The 26,569-nt window shown below is 40.8% G+C and overlaps 1 protein-coding gene across 8 annotated transcripts; it reads left to right on the top strand.

Moving 5' to 3' along the window:
* The first annotated feature begins 1,198 nt into the window (after positions 1 to 1,198).
* atp2b1a (ATPase plasma membrane Ca2+ transporting 1a) lies at positions 1,199 to 26,393 on the top strand. 8 transcript variants are annotated; one of them, XM_056747620.1, is made up of 23 exons: positions 1,215 to 1,689; positions 3,871 to 3,955; positions 4,054 to 4,135; positions 6,980 to 7,406; positions 13,428 to 13,625; positions 13,738 to 13,995; positions 14,191 to 14,316; positions 15,511 to 15,663; positions 16,221 to 16,259; positions 17,476 to 17,631; positions 18,115 to 18,329; positions 18,557 to 18,799; positions 18,938 to 19,179; positions 19,461 to 19,698; positions 19,925 to 20,104; positions 20,181 to 20,268; positions 20,356 to 20,462; positions 20,707 to 20,898; positions 21,704 to 21,917; positions 22,054 to 22,265; positions 22,391 to 22,498; positions 22,708 to 22,896; positions 25,151 to 26,393. In XM_056747620.1, the coding sequence occupies exons 4-23, from the start codon at positions 7,214 to 7,216 to the stop codon at positions 25,478 to 25,480; spliced, it is 3,681 nt and encodes a 1,226-aa protein (XP_056603598.1). In that variant the 5' UTR covers positions 1,215 to 1,689; positions 3,871 to 3,955; positions 4,054 to 4,135; positions 6,980 to 7,213; the 3' UTR covers positions 25,481 to 26,393. The 8 variants fall into 8 exon arrangements, with proteins under 8 accessions (XP_056603602.1, XP_056603598.1, XP_056603597.1 ...); XM_056747624.1 differs by lacking the exons at positions 3,871 to 3,955; positions 4,054 to 4,135 and adding an exon at positions 23,275 to 23,440 and having other exon boundaries at positions 1,199 to 1,689; positions 25,151 to 25,335; XM_056747619.1 differs by lacking the exon at positions 3,871 to 3,955.
* Positions 26,394 to 26,569: the final 176 nt, after the last annotated feature.

Here is a 26,569-nt window from a genome sequence, read left to right as displayed (position 1 = left end):
TATACTATAAACCGTAACATAAATCTCTCTGGTACAGCTCTTAACTAATTTGGCCAACGTTGAAACCTTTTCTTACAGCTTGTCTAATGCTGTTGACTATTCATTTGACTTATTGCTTGTGCTGTACTGTTCCTCATTTGCAAGTCACTTTGAATAAAAGCACTAGCCTACTAAGTGAACGAATGTAAATGTCATTAGAGAGGTATTTAAAAAAACAGAATAAGAATAGCACTGTAGTTTTTTGGGGGAACTTCTATGGGGAACCCCACAACGCAGTCACACTTACAAAACATTTGGATTCATCTTTCACACCCATGTCATGTTTAACAAATGCCAAGAATGGTTACCATGACATCTCGGTGCAGTTACTGCGGAAATACAAACCACAGCCACTCCTTGGGCCTTTATCTGTAAACGTAAGATGACAGGTGTAAAAACAAATGATCTTCTGGTAGCATATTTATAAATAAACGTGTCAAGATGATTGCTTATGAGCTGGGGCAATTTGGGTTTATTTAAAAATTATTAAGATACCCTGTGCAGCATTTTGCAAGCACTCCACCCCAACAACAGGATATGCCAATATCATGATATAGAGGAAGCTGTGGTATTCACATGCACAAATATTTGCTTAGTGATTGTGAATGTAGTTAAAGGCTTTAATCTATTTTTTCTATTCCTGATCTCTAATCCTTTATCTTAAAAACTGTCTTTTTTACTTTTTTTAAAGTTAATTTATTTGCGCAAATAGTTCACAATAAAACTTTGCTGTAGTTTACAGCAGGTTTGCAACTTACTGTAGATGGAATTACTACTTCATACTGCTTTCCTATCAGTACTGTTTTCAATAACGTTAATCAAAACAATTTGACTTTTGAGATTCAAAATGAGCAAGAACACACAAAATATGCAAAAAAATGACATTCATCCTAAGCATTCTGGTCTTGTTTTCTAGTAAAAGTATTGAAAACTTCTTTACAATTACAATAATAACACAACAAAAAAAGTGACCTGACATATCTAGTCTTGTTTAATAAAGGAAAATTATATAAACTAGATAAACTTGTAATTGAAATCCACAGTAAATGGCAAACCTTCTATGAAATTACAGCAAAGTTTTAGTGTTCATCTCGGTAGAAACAATGTTCTACGCGGGATAATGCAGTAACCTGGTTCATGTGAGCTAATGTAATGAGTAGTTTCTGCACACTGAATCAAACGCAACACAGAATCGAAAGAAGAGAGCGGCGACGTCATGGAAAGAATGACGTCAAGTTTAATTAGCCGCCGGGGAAGACTCGTCCATGACTGTGGGCGGAGCCGACAACACCGGTCCATTCTAAAGCTTTTCTCGTATTAAGTAAAGATAAAGGCGAACACAGCGTGAATGCGTTCGTTTCGATTCAACCGAGCTCATAAACATACGTGTAAATAATGCTAACCCGCATAAATAAAGGAAAGGGAGCAAACAGCGGGGGTTTTGGCGCGTGACTGATATCTCGGCTGAACCAATGAGGATCCGCTAGTATGTCAGTGGCCATCCTTCTGACGTGCATCACATGTCTCATGTGACGCGAGGCTGTGGGAGGGACTTCTCTGCAGATTGGAGCAGCTAGATAGACGGCAGTGTGAGTCTGAGGGAGACCGAGAGAGTGAGGGGGATCTCTGAGGCTTTATTCGGAGATCATTGTGAGTTTAAATACCCCATTTTCTGCCGCATGCTTGTTTATATGTTTGCCGCTTTTAAATGTGAAACATGTGTGAAAATGCATTTTTTCCGCTTTGTTCGCGGACGATTATCTAGCTTCTCTCGCCGCACTATCCGCTAGCCTTCATTATACTTGCCTAGCCAAATTGCCCGTGCAACGGTAACGAGAAAAGACGGCAGCCCGACCGCTGTGCATTTTTAACTGCCTATTGTCGCCGCAGGGGTTTCTGAAAAAAAAATCGATGGTATCGCACCACGTTGAGATGCAGGGATGAGGCGAGCTCGTGCAGCGCACGCTGGAAAGTTGCGTTTGACGTATAGAGCTTTTGACTGCACGCGCTGCCTTTCCGCAGCAGCAATCGTCTGATCACGCGATACCGCTTTTATTTTAGCACCCTTATTCAAATACCGCCGTTTTCGTGCTTCAAGGATGGAACCGCAGTGACTTCATGTTTCCATGTCCCTGCTCTGCGGTTTTGACGTGTTATCTAAGAAGGGCGACCCGTGGAGACGGCAGATACTGCTTTTTTTAACCGTCACCAGTCGTCAAATAAGAGGTTCGCTCGGTGACAGTTACAGAATCGTGGACCGTCTGTTCTCCGAGTGCTAATTCAAAGAAAGTACGTTTATCACCGAAGCGGTAAGAGAGAGATTATTTGTGGGACTTGTTTGTTTTAAACGCTGTCAAACGTCCGGAGAAGCGACCGTCTCTGTCTAGTAACGTAATTTTAACGGACTTCTGTGTCGCTGTACGCTGTACTTGTGACATTAGCAAGCACGATATTCTTTAAAGCGCTTTTCCTGGATACGAGCGCAAGAATTACAGCAGAACGTCTGTTTCAGCAAAATATCCGTGGTTTGGTGCCATGATGATGACAGCAATGCAGCCTTTCTGTCAGGAGGACTTGTGTTGAGACAGCTAGCCGTTACGCTAGCAGGCTAAATCCTACTGCGAGGACGCTTTTGCTGTCAACTAAATGTTTCTCTGGTTTGTCAGTCCTCGCATTTGGGTATGTATTGTACAATGCGTTCAGCCGGTTGATATGCTTGTTGATCAACGTTAAGCGTGGCGCATTCATTTTCAACCCTTGTAGTAGACACTCCTAATTCCTCCTGTCATGTGTGACTTGGCGTGGTGAGTCGTACAAGAGCTGTGCGACACGTCCAATTTGCTGCGATCGTATTTGAAGGAGCAGACGTGCAAAACACAATGCGCCATACATGATCGACTGCAATATTGCGTCTACTGTCTGCCTGGTGCGTTTAGATTGAATAAGGCGTTTAGGATTTTTTACATAGACCCCAGTTTAAGGACCCTTCAATTGTGCGTTCACGTTGCGTGTCAGGTCTGTTGCTTCTTGGCGTACATCATTCGATGGCCTGTTGCTTCTTTTGATCAGGCTTGTATGACAGCAATGCTGAATTTGACCTTGAGTGCATGGCGTATATTCAACTTTTGCTGTCACAAAACAAAACTCTCAATCGTTTAAATGTGTAGGCCTTTTTGTTTTTAATACCGGTAATTGTTATGCACCTTTTGCTGGAAAGCTTGGTCTGCATATGCTTTAGGTCGACGCTGACCTTTGACATGCCCGTCGAGTTCAGATCACTGGTTCGCTGTTATTTAAAAATGTTTGTATGACAGTAACTTTGACAACAGTTAAGCTCCATCATGATCTATCAAGGTAATAAAACCATGATAGCATGATAACGCAGACTGATTTCCTAGACGCAATTAGGAGCAAAGTACTTTGAGGATTTTGTTCAAAGTGCAGTTTTTTAGTTTAAGTGCTTCGGTGCACTAAAATTGCTCTCATTAAAACTGCAGACGATCAAACTGTCTCGAAGAAATATGTTGATTTGTTATGCATATTCATTTTCTATTAATAGTCTAATATTATAATCAGATATTGGAATATTTATGGAATATAATGTAATTAGTCTTCTGTTGTATATAGGACCCTTGCACATGTGAGACACTGTACATTTCAGGATTGATTCAGAACAGTGCCTTTCGTGTATTCTGTTGTCTATTTTTAAAGGTAGTACCTTTAAAATTAGATCAAATTATTGAGCGTAATCTATGGCTCTACCTACTGTTGCAGATTTTAATGAAAATGTGAATGTGAGCTCTTGTAATATATTGATGTGTTCCATTCCAGCTGGTATGGAAAGATGGTAACCTAGCCCCTCTCTCTAGTATTGTTTATGTAAGAGGCCACTGACTCTGTGTCACATTAATCTGAGGTGACATTCAACCCCACACAAGCTATTATAAACAGCTAAAAATAGTGTCTGTGTTATTAAGTGTGTTTAATAATGTCTCTGTTTCATTTACCATATAGCTTAATGCCTCTTCGGGACTATACAGATAAAATTTCTTTGACCTCAGATGACTGGGTGTAACTATCTTGGTACATTCTGGAGGTAAGAGGTCGCTGTCCAGGCCCTATCCAAAATTTGATTCCAAATTAAATGTCATATGTTTTGTTGCATACCTTTGCTGTTTGAGTGGTACCTACAGGTGGTGACTTGACAAATTGGAACAAAACTTAATATAGACGTTAGACAGAAGCAGCATTTACAGGTGTCCATCGTTCCATGATTCTGCATTGACATTTAACAGTTAAGCGTCCTGAACCTTCGTCTTGCCCATTATCCCATTATAAGTTATCTCTGGATTATTACATAGTGTCAAAGATATAGCCAGGAGTAGGAACAGATGTCTTGCTCTGAACTCTTTCATCCATAAAGGTTCTCTTCTTTAAAAGCCCTTCTTAGAAGATATACGGTCCCAAAGAGAACATAAAAGCATTGAACTAAAGACAGACACCTCTAAGGACATCTAAAGACAAAGTTTTACGTTGTAATAAAAAGTTTCTTTTTGTTTTCAGTGTGAAGTAAAATTTTGGAGGTGCCATTACAACAAGGTTCAGCGCTAGATTCTACCTGATGGCTGTTCTTTGTGTGGATGAGTGGGTGGCTGGTTTCTGTGAGCACTGAGCAGGATCAGTGATGGTAAAGTGGAAGTGCCCAGCCAGTGGTGTGAAGTGGCCCTAAGTGCACTGAGCCATGTAGCATGAGTAAGGCGGGGCGGCTGCATTGTACCCTCCACATTGAAATGGCCTGACCCATTTCAGCAACAGCCAGAGAAGGGGGATGGGGAGTGGGCTGTCTGAGGCGGCTAAAAATACCCCATTACAGACAGCTTCACTGCAGAGGGATCCCTAGAATCGCTGTCCTTGACTTGCATGAAGTTGGCTCGTACAGTAAAGAGTCTCCAATTGCCATCCAAGAGCAAGAGGGTTTTCCTTCGGTTTTCTTGGAACCTCACTTGTAGTTCTTAGGAACAGTTTTGATGAGTTCTTACACAGATTTGATGCGTCTTAAACCTGACTTTGTTTTCTGCAGGTGATGGAGAAAGATAAATGCCCAGTTTATAGACCCCTGGCTAAGTGCATGAAATGAAACTACCATTAATGCCTTTTTTCATTGTCTGTTGACATCTTTAGACTGGCATCGCTGCAGGAAAGCAGACCTATAATGTGCCAGGGCTGACCCACCTCAGCCCTCTAGTATCAAATGTCATACTTATTAGATTCAGTGTAAATGAGCGCAAACTGCCCTAAACTACACCAGGAACCGAGAAGCCAAAGCACACAGCTCACAGCACCTATCCTGAACAAATACAATCCTATACTCGCATTGTGAATCAAACCACTGAGTAAGATCACAGACCTGTTGCCCGATAAAGATCTTGACATTCTCTTAGACTTTCACATTGCTGTTGGGAGACTATGTCATCCTTGAGGTTAGTTTCTTTTGAAATTCAACAGAAACAAACCACAACAGAAACAAATCTCAAGAGTGACAAACTTTAAAACTGGTTACTTATTGTGTATAGCAGGGGTTAACAGTATTGTTGCTCAACCATACTGTGGTAGCTAGCAGTTGTTAGTTTGAAGATCCAATCACAATGATTTTCCACTGTTGTGACATGTGACCTGCTCTGCAAGCTGAAACTGTCACGGCACAGCAAAGATTGTCACTTCCCTCATCTTGGTCAAGCAGTCACTTATAGATAATAACTAGAAATGGGAGAGGAAGTGAAAGACAGCTTCGGCAGGACAGAGGTTATCTTGCTTAAAACCTGAAGTAAACCCTGTCATTTCTTGACATTTTCCACTTTTTTAATCTTTTTTTACAGAGGACTCTGAGAACCTGTTTGTTTGGCTTTTTGAAAGGAACCTTGGTAATAAACTATTTGCAGTGACTACTTGACATGCCAGTCATTTTGGGAACCTATAACTTTTTATTAAGGACTCACTAAAGGCACTATGTTAGACAGCTAGCTGTTACGCTGTAAAAACGGTTGGGTGTTTCCCTTTTTACTTCCAGTTGTAGTAACAGATACAACGGAGCTTGTTGACTTTATCAAACTCATTTCATTGCTGTATTTGCTAATAGGGCTTGGTGATATATTGAATATATTTACCATGGTTTTGGTGAAAATTAAAGAACATTAAAACCGAGTACCAAATGTCTAATTTGCAGGGCTCAAACACGTTATTTACTGTATTTAAGTCATTACTTTAAATTTAGAATCTGATTGGTGGTTTCGTTAAAGTTAAACTAATGCTTGAGCAATTAAAAAAACACACTTAAATGATTAAGATAAATATTGCAGACTGAAAAATATATAAAGATTTTTTTCTAGCTACACCACCCACCAGTGTAATAGTAATGCGAATAATAGGTTTTTGTGTATTTATTTTAGGATGTATAAAAACACTTTTTAACCATTTGACTATGAAATTCAGTATGTGAAAGTGAGCGGTTTTAACTGAAGACTTTATTGTATGTCTGTATTGTGCATGACATTATCCATGAGACTATTTCCTTTTTTTGTCCTTTCAATTCTATAATGCGTCACAAGTTGCCAAAAGCAGAGCATTTTATGTGGCTCTATAAAGGCAGATATACTTTTTAATACAAGACTTGAGTCTCTTGCACAGTTAAAGATGGCAGGTCAGTTCCCACGCTACTACTCAAATAAGCCCACATAGTTTTGCTTGTAGATGTGGGTAGCATGTCACCTTGAAACTCAGCCAGTGACTTGGAGTTCCTATTTACTATTTTCAGGCCTGGTGCAGAGTTGGCCAAACTTGTGTTCTCGAATGTAAGATAAACACCAAATTCTATGTCCTTTGTGAGATTTGTTACTGGTAAACACTCCATGATAACAATGCAATCTTTTCTTTCTCTTTCCAGATCTCCTTGGGCTGATTTTTCCAAAGTTCCCATGAGTTCACCATGAATGCAACGCCACGGGCTGAGGGGAATGGCTTATCCCAGTCCTGCCACCTGCAGTCATACATCCTCCTCCTCCTCCTTTGAAGGACGTCAGTTGTTTATGGGAACTACTGGCATCGGTCTTCTGAGGATATAGCTCTCCTTTTGGGACGCCATTTTTCCACCCTTGCTGAAACCGTGTAACCGGGAGACATGGCTAACAACTCGTACAGCGGGGTGAAGAACTCTGTGGCAGAGCCCAATCACGATGGAGAGTTTGGTTGCTCACTTAAAGAGCTGCGCTCTCTCATGGAACTGCGGGGGGCTGAAGCATTACAAAAAATTGAAGATTCTTATGGGGACGTTAATGTACTTTGCAACAGACTAAAGACATCGGCCGTAGATGGTGCGTAATAATTATTATCTTGCACTTCCTTTGCTTTGCAGGAATCCATGTAGGAAAACTGTGATTTATGTTTTTGCATCAGTTGTTGAGGGCAAACACAGTTCCAGGAGGTTTCATTTAGGAAACGCCCACTGAGGACTATTTTAATCAGCATTGTTGCGCCTCATTCAATTCAGCATTGGCTGTTAGCAGTAGGATGCAGTCAAGTTCCAGTTGAATGTCTTCTTGGTGCATTTTAGTTTATCTGAGCTCGCGACATAGTGCACCAAGCAGTGGATAGAATGCTGGTGGTTTACACCAGGTCTTGATTGTGACTTAACTAGTTTAAAGGAAAAATAAAACTAAAAAGTAAGGCTTAAAAGAGATTCTCCTAAATAAAGCCTGCATGCATTGTGACTGTGTAGGAGAATTTGTATTTGCAATATGTCAAACACATATGCCATCCCGTCTTCAATTGTGTGGGACTGCGGTTACAGCAACAACTTCACAGCTCTTAAAATAGCTTAATTTAAACCTTTTTGTTTCCCTTGTTCTTCTGGTCTCCCATTCTCTCGCTTTCACACTATTTCTCCATCTCTCTGTCTGTTTTTATCTCATTCTATTGTTCTTCTATCATTGGAATGGGTGTTTGAGCAGGTATATAGAAGAGAAGATAGGGGAAAGTGCAGAGTCAGTGTGCAGCCCACAGCTGCAGTTCCATGGGTTTATTACCTCTCTGTAGACATTAGGTTTAATCGCTGGTCTGACCTTGATTGAACTCTTGGGGGAAGGGATTTTCAGTTTGATCCCAGATTAAAACGGCACCATGTCCACCGCAGTTCTCCGCAGGCGCTGTGAGACACAACTGGCCCACTTGTTTGTGAACACCAGGATAGCAGACTGGTGTTTCATGGTATTGATTGGTGGTTTTTGGACATTGTTTCCATGATGATACCATCTAATATGCCAGCTCAATCTGATCAGTAGTAAAACGTATTCACTACAGCATTATAACTAATAACATGTTTGGATTAATTTGTTAGTTGCTCACTGGTTATGCTCAAAAGAGAACACTGTCATGTCTCTGGGATATTTTGGTCCCCTGTTATGCCTCCGGTCCAACCTTCAATGCTAGTTGATGGGGTTATTTCAAAATGTTTAAATCACTGACATTTTGTCAATTGAAGCTGTAGCAAGTATCTTGCATGACCATTAACATTATAAACGATGATTGACAAAAATGATTGTCTTTCAGTTCTTACAATGAGATAATTTAGTCATATGTTGTGTACATTTGTGTGTAGTGTCACCTGCCCTTGCAAGGTCTGACTTTTATTAGCAGGCGATGAAATGGTGAGTGATTGAAACAGAGGCTCACTGTCTCATCTGTAGTCCAGAGCTATACCTTTGTTATGGTGTCAGTGGAAACAACAGCTTCACTGGAAATGTATATTTTGACGTTGTGTCCTGACATTTATAGCTCGAACAATGGGGTCACACTGATAACGTCAATACTTGCACAGCATTGCAATTATAAAATATATTTCCTGAATAGAATATTGGAAATTTGGGCCGTGCTGTGCCATACTTTTTATGCTGAGGAAATAGGCTAAAGTTATGAAAGTCAGAGAATTTCTTCCCTAGATATTCTGCTCATTGCACAGACGCACGGAGGCGTCTGTCATTCAGCCATTTATGCAGCGCGGCCACCCGAGAACGGAGCCCTACAGCGATCCACCAATTTAGCTTCGCCCCGTCCCCACCGCTTCACAATAGCACGCTGGCAGGCATCCCTGCTGTTATGACATGTTTTATAGCTTAATCAGATCACTCAGCTTTGCCATAGGAAATTAAGCAGTTATTTAAGATTACAAGAGCTTTGACAATTGAAAAGGGATTTCTAATTAGTAAGTAGGCCATTTCTCAATCCAGAGCAAAGCCACTTTTAAGCTTTCAACTCTTTCAAATGTAATAAGTTGCTTTTTAAAGCTGCCCTGGCTTGCAACTCATTCCTCATTCACATTATTTTTTGCATGGCCACATACCACCTAGGTTTGTCAAAACGATTGTATCATGCAGTTCACATGAGAACTTAGACTTGAGGAACAATTCACGTGTGTTGATGCAAGAGGTTTGTACTTTAATTATGCGAGAAGGGTGCGTTCATTGCTAAGATGCACACAAGAGCATTGTATACGTGACTCTGCACTTGTTGTGCAAGAAAAAAACTTGTTTTTTGATGGAATGATTTAAATGCAGTCGCACCTGTCAGGCAGATCACTTTTGGATGGTGGTTTATATTAAAATATAAAAAAAACACCTTTGAGTGATATTTTGATGCTTTCCTGTAGCTCAGTGCATGTTGCCAGCAATGCTAAGGTCATGGGTTCGATCACAGGGATTGCAAATACTTGGAAACAAATGTGTAGTATAATGCAATGTAAGTCGGTTCAGATGAAAGCGTCTGCCAAATGCATGAATGCAAATGTAAATAATTTGGTATGTTGTTGTTATCTGTATATGGATGATTTGGATGAGCTGCATATTTTTATAAAATATGTTCTTGCCTTGTCTAGCCTGTTAGATTAGTTAGAATTTTCTTTAAGTCTTATTCCTCGATTCTTTTGTGGATTGTAAAAACAACTTTATTCTTAGTTTCCATAGAGGCTACTGTTTTTGTGGCGCGGTCTCAGGTGGACAGGTAGCTACCATGAGTTGTAGGCCTACAACAGCTAAAGCACATCACAATGTGTTTGTAGTTCGAGGAATCACAATGGTTCATTGGAACTCGGTGAAGCTTCATGCAAGTGAGATATGCATGGAAGCATAAGTGCATTTTTGACAAAGACGTAAGAGCTGACTCATCTGCGCCTAAGCCTACTATTTTAGCAAAGAGACAATATAATCTTTAATCTCAATTTCCAGTGGCTTTACTGCATTCACATTGCAGCAATGTTTCAAACATAGCTTAGCTACTGTCCTTTCTTTCATTGAGGAGGACTAATGGTTACCTTTTATGTCAGTCGGAGCAATTCATTTGCTCCATTATTCAAATTTGGGCATCTCCTTGCTGTTAAAGCCACTTAATTCAACAAAAATAAATTCGAAATTGAGTCTTACTCTGGAAAAATGATCATGTAGATCATTTTATGAAGATACATTCATTACACAATTATTTAAAACGTTGTGTTTCACTCAGTTTGTACTCTGAATTCTTCTGAGGTATATAATATAGACACCCAAAGACATTTATTTATCTCAAAGACATAGTTTGTTTGCACATTCCGCTGTCTCTCTTCTCGCAAAACGTTTGTATTTTTTCCGGTTTCCATAAAGTCCCCCCTTTCGACACCCTCTTATTGGTCAAACTGACCCTATCTGTTGTGATTGGTCACCTGTGAGTTTCGTACACTGAGTGTTTAGCTCTTAGCAATAAACACTAAGAATGGCTTCAGTTTCAATTCATTAGTTCAACACGCCAATCAATCATAAGTCTTTTCTTCAAACATAATGCAGGCCTCCTATTGTGTGAATGTTTGGAATTGTTAAGCTCATAAAAACAAGTATTAGTTTTTTTTTAAATTAAGTTAATAATGACAAAATTTGTTACGTTTTTATTTGGTCACAATTTCACATCAAGCTTATAATCATCATAAAATATTCATAGCGCATTAATATTATGTCCTGTATATAGTTTTTTTAATGTTGAAGAAATATAAAAATACATAAAAACTGCATTTAAACCTGGGCCGACCGGTATAATACAAAAAGAAAACCGACAAAACAAAACGAAAACATTATACAGACTGTATATTGACAGTCTGATATATGGTTATCTTGTTTTTTTGTTTTAGATGTTCTTGATAAGAAAAACAAGCATAATGGTCTAGTTTACTCAACAAGCTGGCGGTTAACAAGCCGACAGCTGAGAAAACGCGCTGCTCTTCTCTAACTCCCGGTAACAGAACCCAAATGACCGTCATCTGTGTAAGATATTTCCTGCTTATCAGCACCGCTGATAAATATTATTTTCTTTGTCGTTCACGGTCAGTGTCTGTCTTGTTTAGCTTTGCATTCAATTTGCATCCATAAATAAGATAAGCTTATTTATTTCAACTAGGGTAACTAAGGAATCACAGCGCGTTTTTAAACGAACAAAAAAGCCATCCATGCAAAGACATTTGACACTGTAACATGAAGGTGATGACCCTATTTGAACTTCTAAAAGGAAAATTTAGTCTTTTATATATGGAAAAAGGTGCCATTCTTATGCTAAGGCCAAATTCATTAACATTAGTGAAATGTACATTGTCATGTTTCAAAATGTTGAAATTAGTATTACTTAGAAAATTCATATTTGTTCTTTAAAAATATGTTAAGAACAACCGCTCCGAACAAATAATGGTAATGTATATTAATTATTGTTAATTATTTAATATTACGTTGGTATTTGTATCCCTATTGTAGGTAATGTTAACGAATTCTCTGGCTCACCAGTTTTGAAACATTTTAATATGGTGACGTGAGCTGAGCATAAAATGCAAACCGGGCATTCGGTGTGTAAACTTAAAATATTAAAACTGGCTTGCGACTGAATGAACAAAGATTTAGGATATTTTCTGTATATTATAAAATCATTACAGATGAAGTGAAGAAGCGTTTAATTAGACGTGACAACTCTAAGGTCTTCTGTAGCTGTACCTTAACATTGTGGTGATGCAGTTTTATTCTTATGAAAAATGTGAATATTCAAATAGTATTTTTAATATTCGAATAGTGATTGCGGCTCGAATATTCAAACATTTGTGCACATCCCTATTATACGTATTATAAAAAATAAGAGCGAGTGAATTTCTATTCTGGTTTTTACACACACTACGGACACATACTAGTGTTTAAACGCCTTATAAAAGTGAATTTTCCAGATGTCTTAAATGGGTGTGATGCTTCGGAGTATATATGTATGCACTGCTGTAGATATAAAAAGTTGCTTTTTGTTAAATAAATATATGTTGCTGAATGCTGACTAGACAGACAAAAAGCTTCACAGCACAGTCGAATGTAATTCAGTACCAGAAACATGCTTTTGATATGCTGAGTGTTAATATGCATAAAACCTTCATCTCAATGACAGGATTGAGAGAGCAACAGTATTGAGGCTGAGCGCTGCTATGGCATTGCTGAGTAATTTGATGGATGTTGTCATGACAATAGGCTCTGCTGACCAGGCTGCTTTCTGGTCTGGCAGGCAAGCCATCCTGTTCACTCACACGTACACGTTCGCTCTGAATCCCAGACACTAGATGCGAGTGTGCACACGTTTCCTTTATCTCCATACTAAAGCTCAGGCTACATTCACAACATTCAGTCTCTTAGCATGCTGTGTGTGAATGAACCGTACACACACACCATGACCTCTTTGAATACCTGCTTTGAATATAGAGAAGTATTCAAATGGTCAAACCAGAGACATGCTGTTTAAGCAGTGAATTTGAATGATTCTTGAATATGACACCGTAGAATGGCGCTGCCAAGTCGACAGACTTTGTTTTTACACCCAGGAAATTATTTTCAGTTGTTTGAGAATCTCATTAAAGGATTGTTTTGTACAAATATTTTCGATGGCTGAACTGCCAAAATTGATGGATTAGCTTCTATAATAGCTCTTGATCAAATTAATACGGAAAGGTTTAGGCCTAATCCTTACACATTTATGTTAAAGTATTTCTTTTTAAACCAACATTTTGGACCGGATATGGACATTTTCTGTTGCAATCCAAGGCACTCCTTGATTATCAATAAAATAAATATGTGTTCTTTATATGTTATTACCATAATGTAACGTAAGAAAATAACTTCAAATGATATGGCTTTGTCTGATTGCCGTCGTAGATCACCCACAGGCCTTTACTTTTTTGCTTATCATAAATCTTCTAGAAACTCATTAATCTTAACAATGTGCCACATGTAAAGAAAGTGTGTTCATTATTTACTTTAATAATGAATTGATTTAGTGTTTCTCTCTTGTTTTTCTCATTCCAGGATTAAGCGGGCAGCCCTCAGATATTGAAAAGAGAATATCAGCGTTTGGTCAGAACTTAATACCTCCTAAAAAGCCAAAAACCTTTCTTCAATTAGTTTGGGAAGCATTACAGGATGTAACACTGATTATCTTGGAAGTGGCAGCAATAGTTTCTTTAGGCCTTTCTTTTTATCAACCTCCGGAATCAGAAGAAAGAAGTAAGTACATTTTCTTTACTATTTTATAAGTATAGAGCCCAAGTTATCAATTTATTGTTTTATGTTTATAGGATCTAAGTTTTACTGTGTATCTTTGTGTGCGCACGTTCAGACTGCGGGAATGCGGCAGGGGGTGTGGAAGATGAAGGAGAAGCAGAGGCAGGGTGGATAGAAGGAGCAGCTATCCTCCTGTCTGTTATTTGTGTGGTGCTCGTAACAGCCTTTAACGATTGGAGCAAAGAAAAGCAGTTCCGCGGCTTGCAGAGCCGCATTGAACAAGAGCAGAAGTTTACCGTGGTTCGGGGAGGGCAAGTCATCCAGATCCCTGTGGCCGAGATTGTCGTGGGAGACATTGCACAAATTAAATATGGTAAGCTCCCGTCAATAGACAAGATTTCTTATTTTTGTTCTTATAGATATGGCAACAGTATTTATTGCCAAATCCATACGAAGACTAGTACCCATATGTTTGTGAACCGTGCTAAATGACGGACAGGTTTTTTTTAAGTTTTTTTAAGATTGACAGAAATAAGCATTATTGTGATGGGAAACTTTCTTTGCCCAGGTGACCTCCTGCCTGCTGATGGTGTTCTCATCCAGGGCAACGACCTCAAAATAGATGAGAGCTCTCTGACTGGAGAGTCTGACCATGTGAAGAAACTGCTGGAGAAAGATCCAATGCTGCTATCAGGTAGGACAATAATCTACTATCCATGGATATTTCAACATTACTTACCAATATAACTTGCTTTACAGCAATGTAAATGTCAATTTACTTTCATTATTTATTTGTAAATGTTTAATAATAATAACTCCCGTTTGGTTCTTCAGACCTTCAGTTTTCCCCCCTTTGTCTAAAAACAGAAATGTCCAACTTTTCAAATGGTCTTGATCTCTATCAGCGAGCCTATTGCACATCTTCGGCTAATCCCATTTTATGAAAGCTAGTTGATCCTCTGATAGAATGACATTGCCGTGTGCCATCCCAGAGGAGATGAGGGGGATTTGTGAGCCTGAGTGGGCACTTCTCCAGCACGCCGAGTCTACCACGGCACAAACCTCTCCCTGATGTTTTTCGTAGATTACCCCACTCCACTGCCTACACAATTGTGGAAAGCTGTTGAAGTCCACAATTGGGGTCTGTCTGTATAAACCCTAGCAGAAAAATGCCCTCTTATCTCTCTTTTTGAAATCCATAAAAAACCTGCTCTGCTGGTGCTTATAGAGGCCAATAATAAATCATTGCTTCGATGACCTGTCTTTTCGGTCCCTCCTAAATCTCATTTATTGGTTGATAGTGTTGACATCCATTACAGGTGATCCAATCATAAATGGATTGTGCTAGATACAGGTGTATATGAAGTCCAAATGTTTTGTGATCTGTCGGTTAAACCTCCATTAGAGGTAGTCCAACGCATGTGACATCATCGATTGTGTTGCGTTTATTATAATCCATCCAGATGTTCCGGAAACAATGAAGTAGGAACTCCTAATTGCTTGTCAATCAACCCTTATAGTAACACAAGGGCTTGAAACATTGGTATGGTTTCTATTTAAAGCAATCATGCAAAATGGTATATAATAAGAATCGGCATGCGGCGATGTCTGTCATGTAAAACATGCAAGTTCAGTTAATACAGCAACTCATCAAGTAAAAATCAACATTCTGTTTTAGTGTAACTTTTATACCAAGATTAACTATTTTTGGAAGCACTTTTGTGCCAGTTTTTTTCTTGTTGCATCAACATGCCGTGACTTTGCAGGAGAAGTACAAATCAGAAACCTTCTGTATTCTGGACACAAGTGGTCAGTGGAGATGTTTGTGTTTTTGTGAAAGATCATCTGAGACGAATGGTTCTCATCTTCTACACTTTGCTATCTGCAGGAACTCATGTCATGGAGGGTTCTGGAAAAATGGTGGTCACTGCTGTCGGAGTCAATTCCCAAACTGGAATCATCTTCACGTTACTCGGCATGGAAGATGAAGATGATGACGAGGAGAAGGAAAAGAAAAAAGAGAAAAAGAAAGAGAAGAAAAGTATGTAATTGTTATTTAGTAGCATTTTGCCTGCCATGGAAACCAAAACAGACCAACACATAGCCTTTTCAGTCTATGGCTGCCAAACGCCGGCTTCCATGAGAGCATGCCATTGTCTAAACCAGAAAAAGCATTTTTCATACTCGTATAGAATGTCTAAAGCAGTAACTCAGAAACGTAATGGTTTGTTCTGCGCTCCATTAACTAACAGCCATTTAATGCATTTCAGAAATATCGGTCCTTCGAATGAATGCCTACAGATATATGAATAGCTGAGTGCTTGCAGAGGTTGGCCGCCAAGTTGTTGCTTTGTGAATATGCACCTCATTGTAATGTTGTGGGCTGGCCACAGCGGTGGATTTGCAAGCCTCGTGAGGTTGCGGGACACATCTGTTCGTACCCGCATAAATATTTGACGGGCCTTTTCTCATTCTGTTAAATCAAAGGGAATATTTGCATAATTGGAAATATGTTTTCAACGTGCGCTGCATAATCGTGAAAAATGAATACATTTGGAGGTGTTTGTTATGTGGCTCATCTTCTCTTTCTTTCTACAGTTAAAAAGCAGGAAGCCTCAGCGGAGAACAGAAAAAAAGGTGAGCAACCCTATTGACTTAATGACATAATGAACAGCATATTGGCCTAGCAGGTCACCCTCCTACGTGCTGCATCCTGCATTAAAACCATCGCCTTAACCCATTTGTGCTTGTCGATCTTCATTAAAGCTTACCAACACTGGTGAATCTCAAAGTGTGTGCGTGCAAAGTGTTGAGGAAGAACTGAAATGGTAAAAACTAAAAAGGTTTTCAGCGTTTCCTACAGCATCCACTCCTGCTCGGTTTTAGCGTCTGAACAGGTGCCGATGTATCCGGTCACGCTGGTTATTTTGGAGCCCCGTGTTGTAGATTTGTCCGAGGCCAATGATCTCTTCCAACCTTTTATTATCTACCTTCACTTAGCCAAGCAGGGCAGAGTCCACATTCAGATTGCTCTGTGTTCTCACACAAGCTCTCTAGCCCTTTACTAGCGTGTGTGTGTGCTTACTGAAGCCCCGGCAACAGATCGCCTTGCCAGAAATGAGCTCTAATCCACCAGACTAGGATTACAGCCCGGTAAGTAGAGCACAAAACACGCCATGGTAGAATAGAATATTCACCCCCCACGCCTCCCCTAGCCCCCCGCTAGTTCAGACACACTCGCATTACCTCACATCACACGGCCATTAAATCCCGCGCACAGGCTGACTGCGACACGCTCGGGTAGAACAAGCACAGGAGCGGTAGATAGAGACGTCCCGCTGTGTCTGAATGATTGCATGTGTGCTCAGTTCTTTGTCTGTGTGTTGTTATACTGGCAGGCTGTAGTTTTAGGGTGCTAAATGCTGGCCCAGAGATCAGCCTAAGTTTCTGCTTGTCTCTTTTATGGCCGATAGCACTAAGTGATGGATTGGAGATCAGAGTGAGCGTATGCATGCGAGGCTGTTTGTCAGCGAGACGTGTGCCTGCCAGTGTGGTTTTTTTATGTCTCCTAGGTTACTTGGTCAGATGGGTATGCATGCAGCTTTTAAATGGAAGGATGTTCTTGAACGTTTTTTTTTCTTGGCCCAAATAATAATAAAATTACTCCTGATGTATATTTTCTGTTATAATGAATGTATCTTCTCACTTAATTATATTTGTCACGTGAAGGAACCGCAATTTAATTATAGAAATGCTTCGTGTGGTATAGAGAGGAAATTATAGACATAGTGTACAGCGCAAAGCAGATGGGACCCTACTGCATGTCCTAATATCTCCCTCTCATTTTCTGTAGCTAAAGCTCAGGATGGAGCTGCAATGGAGATGCAACCTCTAAACAGCGATGAAGGAGCCGAGAATGAAGAGAAGAAAAAAGCCAACATGCAAAAGAAAGAAAAATCAGTTTTGCAAGGGAAATTGACCAAAATGGCAGTCCAAATTGGGAAAGCAGGTAAGCATGTGAAGCACCGGTTAACTTAATTAAACAGTTATAAGTTTTACTTATATACACTCGAACAGTGATACGTTTTATTTATATACACATTTGCATGATTTATTTTTTGGCGCTAGGGCTGGGCGATCTTCCCAAAAAAGCATATCATGATCTTCATAACCTTTTTACACATGGCACTGGTGCTACAGATGTTTAAAGTTGTACAGGTAGCACAAGTATAAAATGCCTGTTATCATCTTTAAAAACACAAACGCAGATCATCGCATTTCGCAGTAAAGACACAGCCACTATAGACGCTCGAGCATGAGCTCAATGTCATACGCCAATGGGTCTGTGCAGCGCTGAATGATGTCGAACACACCTCTTGTTTTAGACGACAGACAAGATCGCGATTCTGGTGAAAAGTGGATTGAGGATATACCGACCCTATCTGGGACATTAGATGTGTGCAGCAAGTTTTATATATGTTTTTCTATGCAGGTCTGCTAATGTCAGCCATAACAGTGGTCATCTTGGTGGTGCTGTTTGTGATGGACACTTTCTGGTACCAGGGACTTTCCTGGACCTCGCAGTGCACGCCCGTCTACATCCAGTTCTTTGTCAAGTTTTTTATCATTGGTGTGACCGTGCTGGTGGTGGCTGTTCCTGAGGGACTTCCACTGGCCGTAACCATCTCGTTGGCTTATTCTGTCAAAGTACGTCCCTGTACTGTGTCTGTTTATACTGTGTATATAGACTTGGAACTACACGTTAGTCCATCAGTCCAGATTCAGTCTGCACTTCTATGTATATACGTTTTTTACCACCCCCAATGCCAATTCTCTGGATCTCTGCCTTTTAATTGGGGATTGGTCGACTGTTTAATTTTTAATAACCCGAATTTTGGTTTTTATTCTTTTTCCTGTGATTCTGTATTTTTTAGAAAATGATGAAAGATAACAATTTGGTGAGGCATCTCGATGCCTGTGAAACCATGGGCAATGCAACAGCCATCTGTTCAGATAAGACGGGGACTCTGACCATGAACAGAATGAAAGTTGTCCAGGTCCATATCGCTCACAAACACTACAAGAAGGTCCCTGAACCAGATGTCATTCCTGCCAACATAATGGACCTTCTCGTTCTGGGCATCAGTGTCAACTGCGCTTATACCACCAAAATCATGGTGAGACTCAAACCAAACATAATACAACCACAAACTAGCAGAGAACTACGTCTTGGATAATTTCGAGTTGAATCAATTATTATTTATGATTAGTTACACTGCTTTTTATCATCCTAAAATAGTTATTTTCTCTTTCAGTCCCCTGAAAAGGAAGGAGGCCTAAATCGTCAGGTGGGCAACAAAACTGAATGTTCCCTGCTGGGCTTCGCCATGGATCTGAAAAAAGACTATCAAGCAATTCGCAATGAAATCCCCGAAGAGAAACTTTACAAAGTCTACACCTTCAACTCCGTCAGGAAATCCATGAGCACAGTGCTAAAGAACGCTGACGGAAGCTTCCGAATGTTCAGCAAAGGAGCCTCAGAAATACTGCTGAAGAAGTACGATTAGCTCAATCACAAATTCGTTTGGTTATCAGTAAACAGATTTACACAAACATCTGATAGGAAAAAACAAAGATTTAGTAATGAAATATTAAAATGTTTATCTAAAGAAACGTATGAGACCTTCGTCAGCCAAACTGATTGGCAGGTCAAATCTTTCGCCTTCCTCTCCAGTCACTGAGCTGTGTTACTGATATATTTCCCCTGAGAAATTTCTCGGATAGCTAATTTGCTGTGGTTCAGTGCAGCCGAGCCTTACCTGCTTTTTCCTCATACAGGTGTTTTAAAATCCTGACCGATACAGGCGAGGCGAAGCTTTTTCGTCCCAGGGATAGAGACGACATGGTGAAGAGTGTGATCGAACCCATGGCTTCTGAGGGCTTGAGGACCATCTGTCTGGCATATAGGGACTTCCCTGCCTCGGAAGGGGAACCAGATTGGGATAACGAGGGTGATATTCTCACCAGGCTCACATGTATTTGTGTGGTGGGCATTGAAGACCCGGTCAGACCAGAGGTATGAGTCTTAGTCACAAGTAAACAGATCTTTTTTCTTTAGCCAAAGACTCTGCATTAACATGTAAGTGTTGAATAATGTAATGTAGTGATGAAATGATGGAACCGAGTCGGTATGTGCACTGCATTAGTGAGATCAGTGCTTCCCTAATGTAATGTCAAATTGTAAACCAAAAGCTCTTTTGTGTGTGTCTATCTCTTGGTCACACACTCTTTTGTTCGCTCAGGTCCCTGATGCCATTAAAAAATGCCAGCGTGCTGGTATCACGGTCCGCATGGTCACTGGGGACAACCTCAACACTGCCCGCGCTATAGCAACTAAATGTGGCATCCTGCAGCCGGGGGATGATTTCCTCTGCTTGGAGGGCAAAGAGTTCAACCGTCGGATCCGTAATGAAAAGGGAGAGGTGAGAGTCATGATTGTTTACTAGCTAAGGCCACCCACGCAGACGCTCAAGCTCATCATATCCACCCTATTTTCAGATTGAACAGGAACGAATTGATAAGATATGGCCTAAACTTCGGGTCCTGGCAAGATCTTCACCTACAGATAAACATACACTAGTGAAAGGTACTCGGAAACTCTGAAATTAATTTAGAATTCTGCTCAGAAGGTGTTGTAATGGTTTACTTGATAAATCTCATGTCTTTCCTCTAGGTATTATTGACAGCACTGTCTTAGAGCAGAGGCAGGTTGTGGCGGTGACAGGTGATGGCACTAATGATGGCCCCGCCCTAAAAAAAGCAGATGTCGGTTTTGCCATGGTAAGTGCATGGATGAAAATCTTTAGGAATTTTATGACGTGTTAGACTTTGATTCCATGTAGATCTAAACGATTCTCCATATTTGTTTTTTGGAAAAGTCTGTTTAAGTACTACACACAAAAGTTTATGTCACAATTATGACACAAAACCTTAAGACAAATAAATTATATTCAGCCTTTTTGCTGAAGGCTTTTCTGTATGCTTTTTTTCAATAGTTTTTACATTGTTACTTTTTTATGTGCAGGGCATCGCTGGCACAGATGTGGCTAAAGAAGCCTCTGACATCATACTCACCGACGACAACTTCAGCAGCATTGTCAAGGCAGTCATGTGGGGGAGGAACGTTTATGACAGTATTTCAAAATTCCTTCAGTTCCAGCTCACCGTCAACGTGGTGGCTGTGATCGTGGCCTTTACTGGAGCTTGCATCACACAGGTAATCAATAGCAGGTTTATTTCTTTTGAGCTTTTCACAATTTGCATTGTTGCATTTTAGCACATGGGTGAAAAAGTTCATTATTTTCTGTTTATAGCTTTCTTTTTTCTTCACTCTTGTCTGCTAAATGCCTAATTGTAAATGTTAAGCTCCGTTCTAAAATGAAACACCGCAAAATCCTGTATCAATATTGGCTTTGCGTTTAGTTCTTGAGCTACATAGTGGAAATTTACGCCAGGGACCGCACTTTTACAGATGCTCCACAGTGGCTGATGGGAGCAGCTGATTGCTACCCATCCTGTGTGAAGTGATTGGAATTGTTAGTCTATGGCAGGAAGACTCACACGCAGTCAGCATGGGGTCTGGCACCGCTGTCCACGGGCAAAGCCCCGGTCTGAAACGAGCCAGCTCTCCTCTGTTAAATGGAATGATGGTCTGGCTGATTGCGCTTGAGATCCTGTATTATCGCATAATGAATGGTAGGGTTACGTTGGCACTTTGCGTTGTTGTCAATAGCCGAGGCTGGAAATAGCGGCGAAGCTCAGGTGTTCTGCTCATATCGAGTGATTTTTCTCTGGGTATTGCTCATAAATGGGCCCACGCAGAGCGTGTGCAGTTACAGATTTATGCAGATTTTGATCACTTGTCATGAACTTGTCCCCTGCCCCAACATTGGTTTACTTATTTTGCCAAATTTGAAGTTCCCGTAGCCTTTATTTGCCACCACTTGCAATGGGTGCATTTAAGTGTGATGGAAATGGATGAGGTCATGATGATCATTTCCTGTTCTTTCTACCTTTCCAAGGATTCTCCTTTGAAAGCCGTACAGATGTTATGGGTGAATCTCATTATGGATACCTTCGCTTCTTTGGCCTTGGCCACCGAACCCCCCACCGAATCTCTTCTGCTGAGGAAGCCTTATGGCCGCAATAAGCCCCTCATCTCGAGAACGATGATGAAGAACATATTGGGGCACGCTGTCTACCAGCTCACTATCATCTTTTCTCTCCTCTTTGCCGGTAAGAGCGAGCACATTGAGCACAAACTTAAGCCATTAAGATCCGACAACATAACATAGCAGAAAGCAACAATAGCATAATGGCATAACAGACTGATATTTGACAGGATCTTAGAATCGCAGTGTTGTTTTCGCAGGTGAGAAGATATTCGACATAGACAGTGGACGCAACGCTCCTCTACATGCTCCCCCCTCCGAGCACTACACTATCGTATTTAACACGTTTGTATTGATGCAGCTGTTTAATGAAATCAACGCACGGAAGATCCACGGAGAACGCAATGTCTTCGAAGGCATTTTCAACAACATGATCTTCTGTAGCATCGTCTTTGGGACTTTTATTATTCAGGTATAAAGTTAAAAATGAACTTTGCTCACTATTGAGCTCCTACTCCTACTTGATTAACTGTTCAGTTCATGACAAAACGCCATCCAGGTGAAATATAAGTGAACTTTTGTTTCTTCTCCACTCAGTTTGTGATTGTACAGTTTGGGGGGAAACCATTCAGCTGCGTCGGGCTCAACGTTGAACAGTGGCTGTGGTGTACCTTCTTGGGCTTTGGGTCTCTACTCTGGGGACAGGTAAGCATCAGATGTGTGTGGCTCCTTGTGACATAGAACCCAGCAGTCTGTAGCTTGTGACGCTTTCATAATGCCAATCCAAACTCTTCAATTGTGATAGAAGAGTGCCTCCTAGTGATGGTGCACAGAATTGCTGCACTCGAAACGGATGCCATCTAGCACCGCTTATTTTCCTTTTCATTTAAGTATCCACACGCTCTCTTTTTCAGGTCATCTCCACCATCCCCACGAGCCGGCTGAAGTTCTTGAAGACGGCGGGTCACGGAACGCAAAAAGATGAAATCCCAGACGAGGAGCTGGAGGAACTTGAGGACCTGGAAGAAATAGACCACGCCGAACGAGAGCTCCGCAGGGGACAGATCCTCTGGTTCAGAGGCCTCAACCGCATACAGACTCAGGTAACCTCTTTAAACCACAGTCTAGGAACCCAAACAGCCCAAACCTTTTACTCCTTCTGGAATCTCTCTCGCTTGATAGGCTCTCAGCTTTTATCGTTGTGTTTTAATTTCTCTGATTAATTTCTCTGAATATGGTGACACTATTTGTTGAAGAGGGTTTGTTAAAGCAGTAAGCTGAAACGTGCTTAAGACAAACGTCAGGTCAGGGAGGCTTGTTCTTAATTCAGTGCCTTTTTGCTCTACGCTGCTATCTCTCCCTGTCTTTTTATATGGGTGCCCTTTCTCCTCTATCACCTCCTTTCTCGCTTTCATCTGATTCTCTGTCTTTCTCTCTCCTGTGCGTTCTCTGGGCCTATCACACTCTCTGATTCCTTCCAGATGGATGTAGTGAGTGCGTTCCAGAGCGGAATTTCCTTTCAGGCGGGCGTCAGGCGCCAGCCGTCCAGCTCCAGCCAACAGCTCGATGTAACCAATGTTTCTAGCCCTACCCATGTAGCCTTATCTCCTGCTACCGCCTTCAACTCAGCTTCTGCCGCTGTCGGGTGTGAGTGCGTGTTTATTAGTGCATGACAATTAACATTTCCTCCACTCGCCTAACGGTCTTCATTCTACTCCTAATGTCCTTCGATCTCTGTTTACCAAAACGAGACTTATATCTTAACATCTTCCACATCGCTTTAAATGTGACGGCTGTATTTTCCGGGTCTCTGTGCTAGGATTGAGATATATTTGTGTCCGTGTTCTGTTTGATGGCTTTGGCTGGTTCTCACAAAAGAGAGTTGTTGTCTAATAACGTCTGCTGTGTCTGCAGCTCTCCGGCGACACTAGTCATCCGCCGTAAATGTTTTGAGTATACGCCCATGGTCACACTGATAACCACATCAAACAGATTGGTCTTGCGAATGGGATTGATGGGTTGCCATTGGAACGGTCTCAGCAGGGTGCTAGTGTGTAATTAAAATGAAGTCAGTTTACGAATGGAAACTTTTCACCTTTTATAAAATAACATTTCTTCTTTCTCTTCTGCTGTTTGTCATCTTTGCTGTATTGTCAGTGTTGTTCGGGTTTTGCTCATTCACCGATCTTGCATTTGTGTGGTACTAGCTTCAGTATTTGGCACTCTTTCATCTCTCACTCGACTAAATTCCAGCTTCTGTCTCCTTCTTTTCCTCTCGCTTTTATTTGCTTGTCTTTTCCTCTGTTTTGCAGGAAATCCGAAGTCTCTGTCGCACACGACACCGAATCATATCATTTCTCTTTGTCGTCGTTGTCGAAAGCCTCGATTCTAACATCTATATTTTTCATCTTTCACCAGGTCCCAGCTGGCCTCACTCTTCATGGTCAAATAAACATACTTTTTCTCTGTTTAGGACACTCTGTATTCGGTGTCGAAGCTGTTTTCTGTGTTTTAGTCTTGATTTTCTGCTAATGAACACATTGGAAAAAAGAAAACTCAGCTCAAAATGCTATAACACTGTCTGCCACATATTTCTTCATAGATTCTGTGAAATGTGTCATGGGCTATACTCAAAGGTTTACCTCTGTTGAAAATAAGGTAGCGCTGCTCTGCATGGGTCCAGTCTTTAGACTGTTTGTGAGTTTACTTGTGCTGGTTAGCTTCAACTTGCTTGGCTGCTCAGAGTTATGCGTATCTTCTTCACAACATAATCCGTAATCGACCCCTCCCCTTCAATACAAGCATGCTCAGAAATATTAACCTTATGTGTTGAGCTGTGTCCTCTGGGGTTATTTTGGCCTCTCTCTCTTTTCAGTTTTTTCTTTCATTTTGTTTCTCTCGCATTCATATTTTCGTTCTGAATAATTGGCTTTGAGAGTTGCTGCTATAACAAGTGAGAGTGCTTTCCAGTTTGTACGGCACATCTCTTTCACTTGTCATTCTTCAATCCTGAATTTGTCCTTATTTAAATGCAGAGAAAAGAGGATTTTTCTGTCAGTCAATCAGAGGAAAAGCTCACCGTAACACAAGTGTCAGGTTTTTACTCACCATTTCCAGAGTTTTCTCCACTCTCAATCGCACTACATCTGACAGCCCACGCACTCTCTCAGATGGTTTTGGTGCTCTAACCTCACTGCTCTCCACTCATCAATTAAAACCAGCCCATTTGGCCATGGTTTAACCTGTGTTTGAAATGTGAAGTTTGACTTTGTATGCCTGTCTACGTGTGTGTAACCGAGCAGTAGGTCTCTGTGTCTCTGTCAAACTGACTTTACGCCCTTTATGTTCTCCCCGCAGATCCGAGTGGTGAATGCATTCCGCAGCTCGCTGTCGCCCTATGAGGGCTTGGAAAAGCCAGAGTCCCGCTCCTCCATCCATAACTTCATGACCCACCCGGAGTTCCGGATAGAGGACTCTGAGCCTCACATCCCCCTCATCGATGACACGGACGCAGAGGACGACGCCCCCACTAAGAGAAATGCGACGCCCACCCCTCCTCCCCCACCTTCGCCCAATCAGAACAATAATGCAGTTGACAGTTGCATCCACCTCTTCCTGGATCCTAGCAAGCCTGCCACACCCTCTGCTCCTGGAAGCCCAATGCACAGCTTAGAGACATCCCTTTGATTAGCTCCGCCCCTCAGTACGACCGACAGCACCAGAGACTTAAGCCTGGAGAACTCATAGACGAGAGGGGCGGAGCCAAGAATCTCTCGGGAGCTTTGCTATTAGCTTTTGTTTCTCTTTATCTGGATGGTGTTGTACATTTTGTTCTTTTGCCCTTTGCTTATTCAAACACTGATTTCTGCATCATTTGGCTGTTAATATTTTGAATTATTTATGTTTTTTGAAGACACAGGTCTGTTTACAAAGTTTGTAGATACTTTTTTTCTTCTGTTCGTTGGTGGAAGAGCTTCCTGAGACAGAGAAATGGGGACAAATGAAATAAGGGAATATTTCAGAGACTGCTGTATTTTCAGGAAAAAGGGTGTTTCTATGGAAACCGAACTATTTTTGCCTGCAAGTTTTATTTGTTATATATTTGTAGATATATAGAACCTTCTAGCCAAATAGATAACACTAAGGCTTGTACAGCAATGAGCAGAGGAATTGAGGTCCATAGGAGAATTTTAATTGGACAGATGAGTGGAGGGGCTGTAGACAAGGATCTCTATCCATACATCTCCTTGCATACTTACTTCATCACCCCATCAAGTCATTTTAGAATTTTCATTTGTAACGCTCACGTGAGCAACATCAAGTTCCCCTCGCATTATTGTTTGGAAGATAAGAAAGTTGAGAAGCTGAGGCCACAAAAGGCCGGATAATGAATACATCTGTACTTAACTATTTTAAATGGTCCACAGTCACTTGACATTAAGTTCCTGCCAATGTATCATAAAGTTTGTTTACTCAGGCTCAAACCTAGAAAATTGAATTGAAAAGAATGCAATGATTTAAAACATTTTAACTTAAGATTTTGTCTTTAGGTAGCAAATTGTTGTCTCGTTCAAAAGGAAAAATAAAGGAAGGAAAAATGCGTGAGTTGCTTTAAAATTCTGTTTGATATTTTTAACTTTGAGTAATTGTTTGTTGATCATACAAAGTAAGTTTTTTTTCTTATTCCATAAAGATAGCTGTTAGTCAAGAAAATATTGCTGCAATTGTTTGTCGAATATATTTAAAACCTGAAATACTGGAAACATGAATTTTGAG

This window comes from Triplophysa dalaica, chromosome 5 (assembly GCF_015846415.1).
Source record: "Triplophysa dalaica isolate WHDGS20190420 chromosome 5, ASM1584641v1, whole genome shotgun sequence".
NCBI classification, from domain to species: Eukaryota; Metazoa; Chordata; class Actinopteri; order Cypriniformes; family Nemacheilidae; genus Triplophysa; species Triplophysa dalaica.
This window is presented reverse-complemented; position numbering and strand designations above follow the sequence as displayed.

Coding starts and splice junctions, on each gene's coding strand:
- atp2b1a (XM_056747618.1), top strand. CDS start 7,214: ATGGCTAACAACTCGTACAGCGGGGTGAAGAACTCTGTGGCAGAGCCC. Junction 21,918..22,053: donor CTTTTCTCTCCTCTTTGCCG/GTAAGAGCGAGC, acceptor TTGTTTTCGCAG/GTGAGAAGATATTCGACATA. Junction 22,897..25,150: donor TCAACCGCATACAGACTCAG/GTAACCTCTTTA, acceptor TTCTCCCCGCAG/ATCCGAGTGGTGAATGCATT.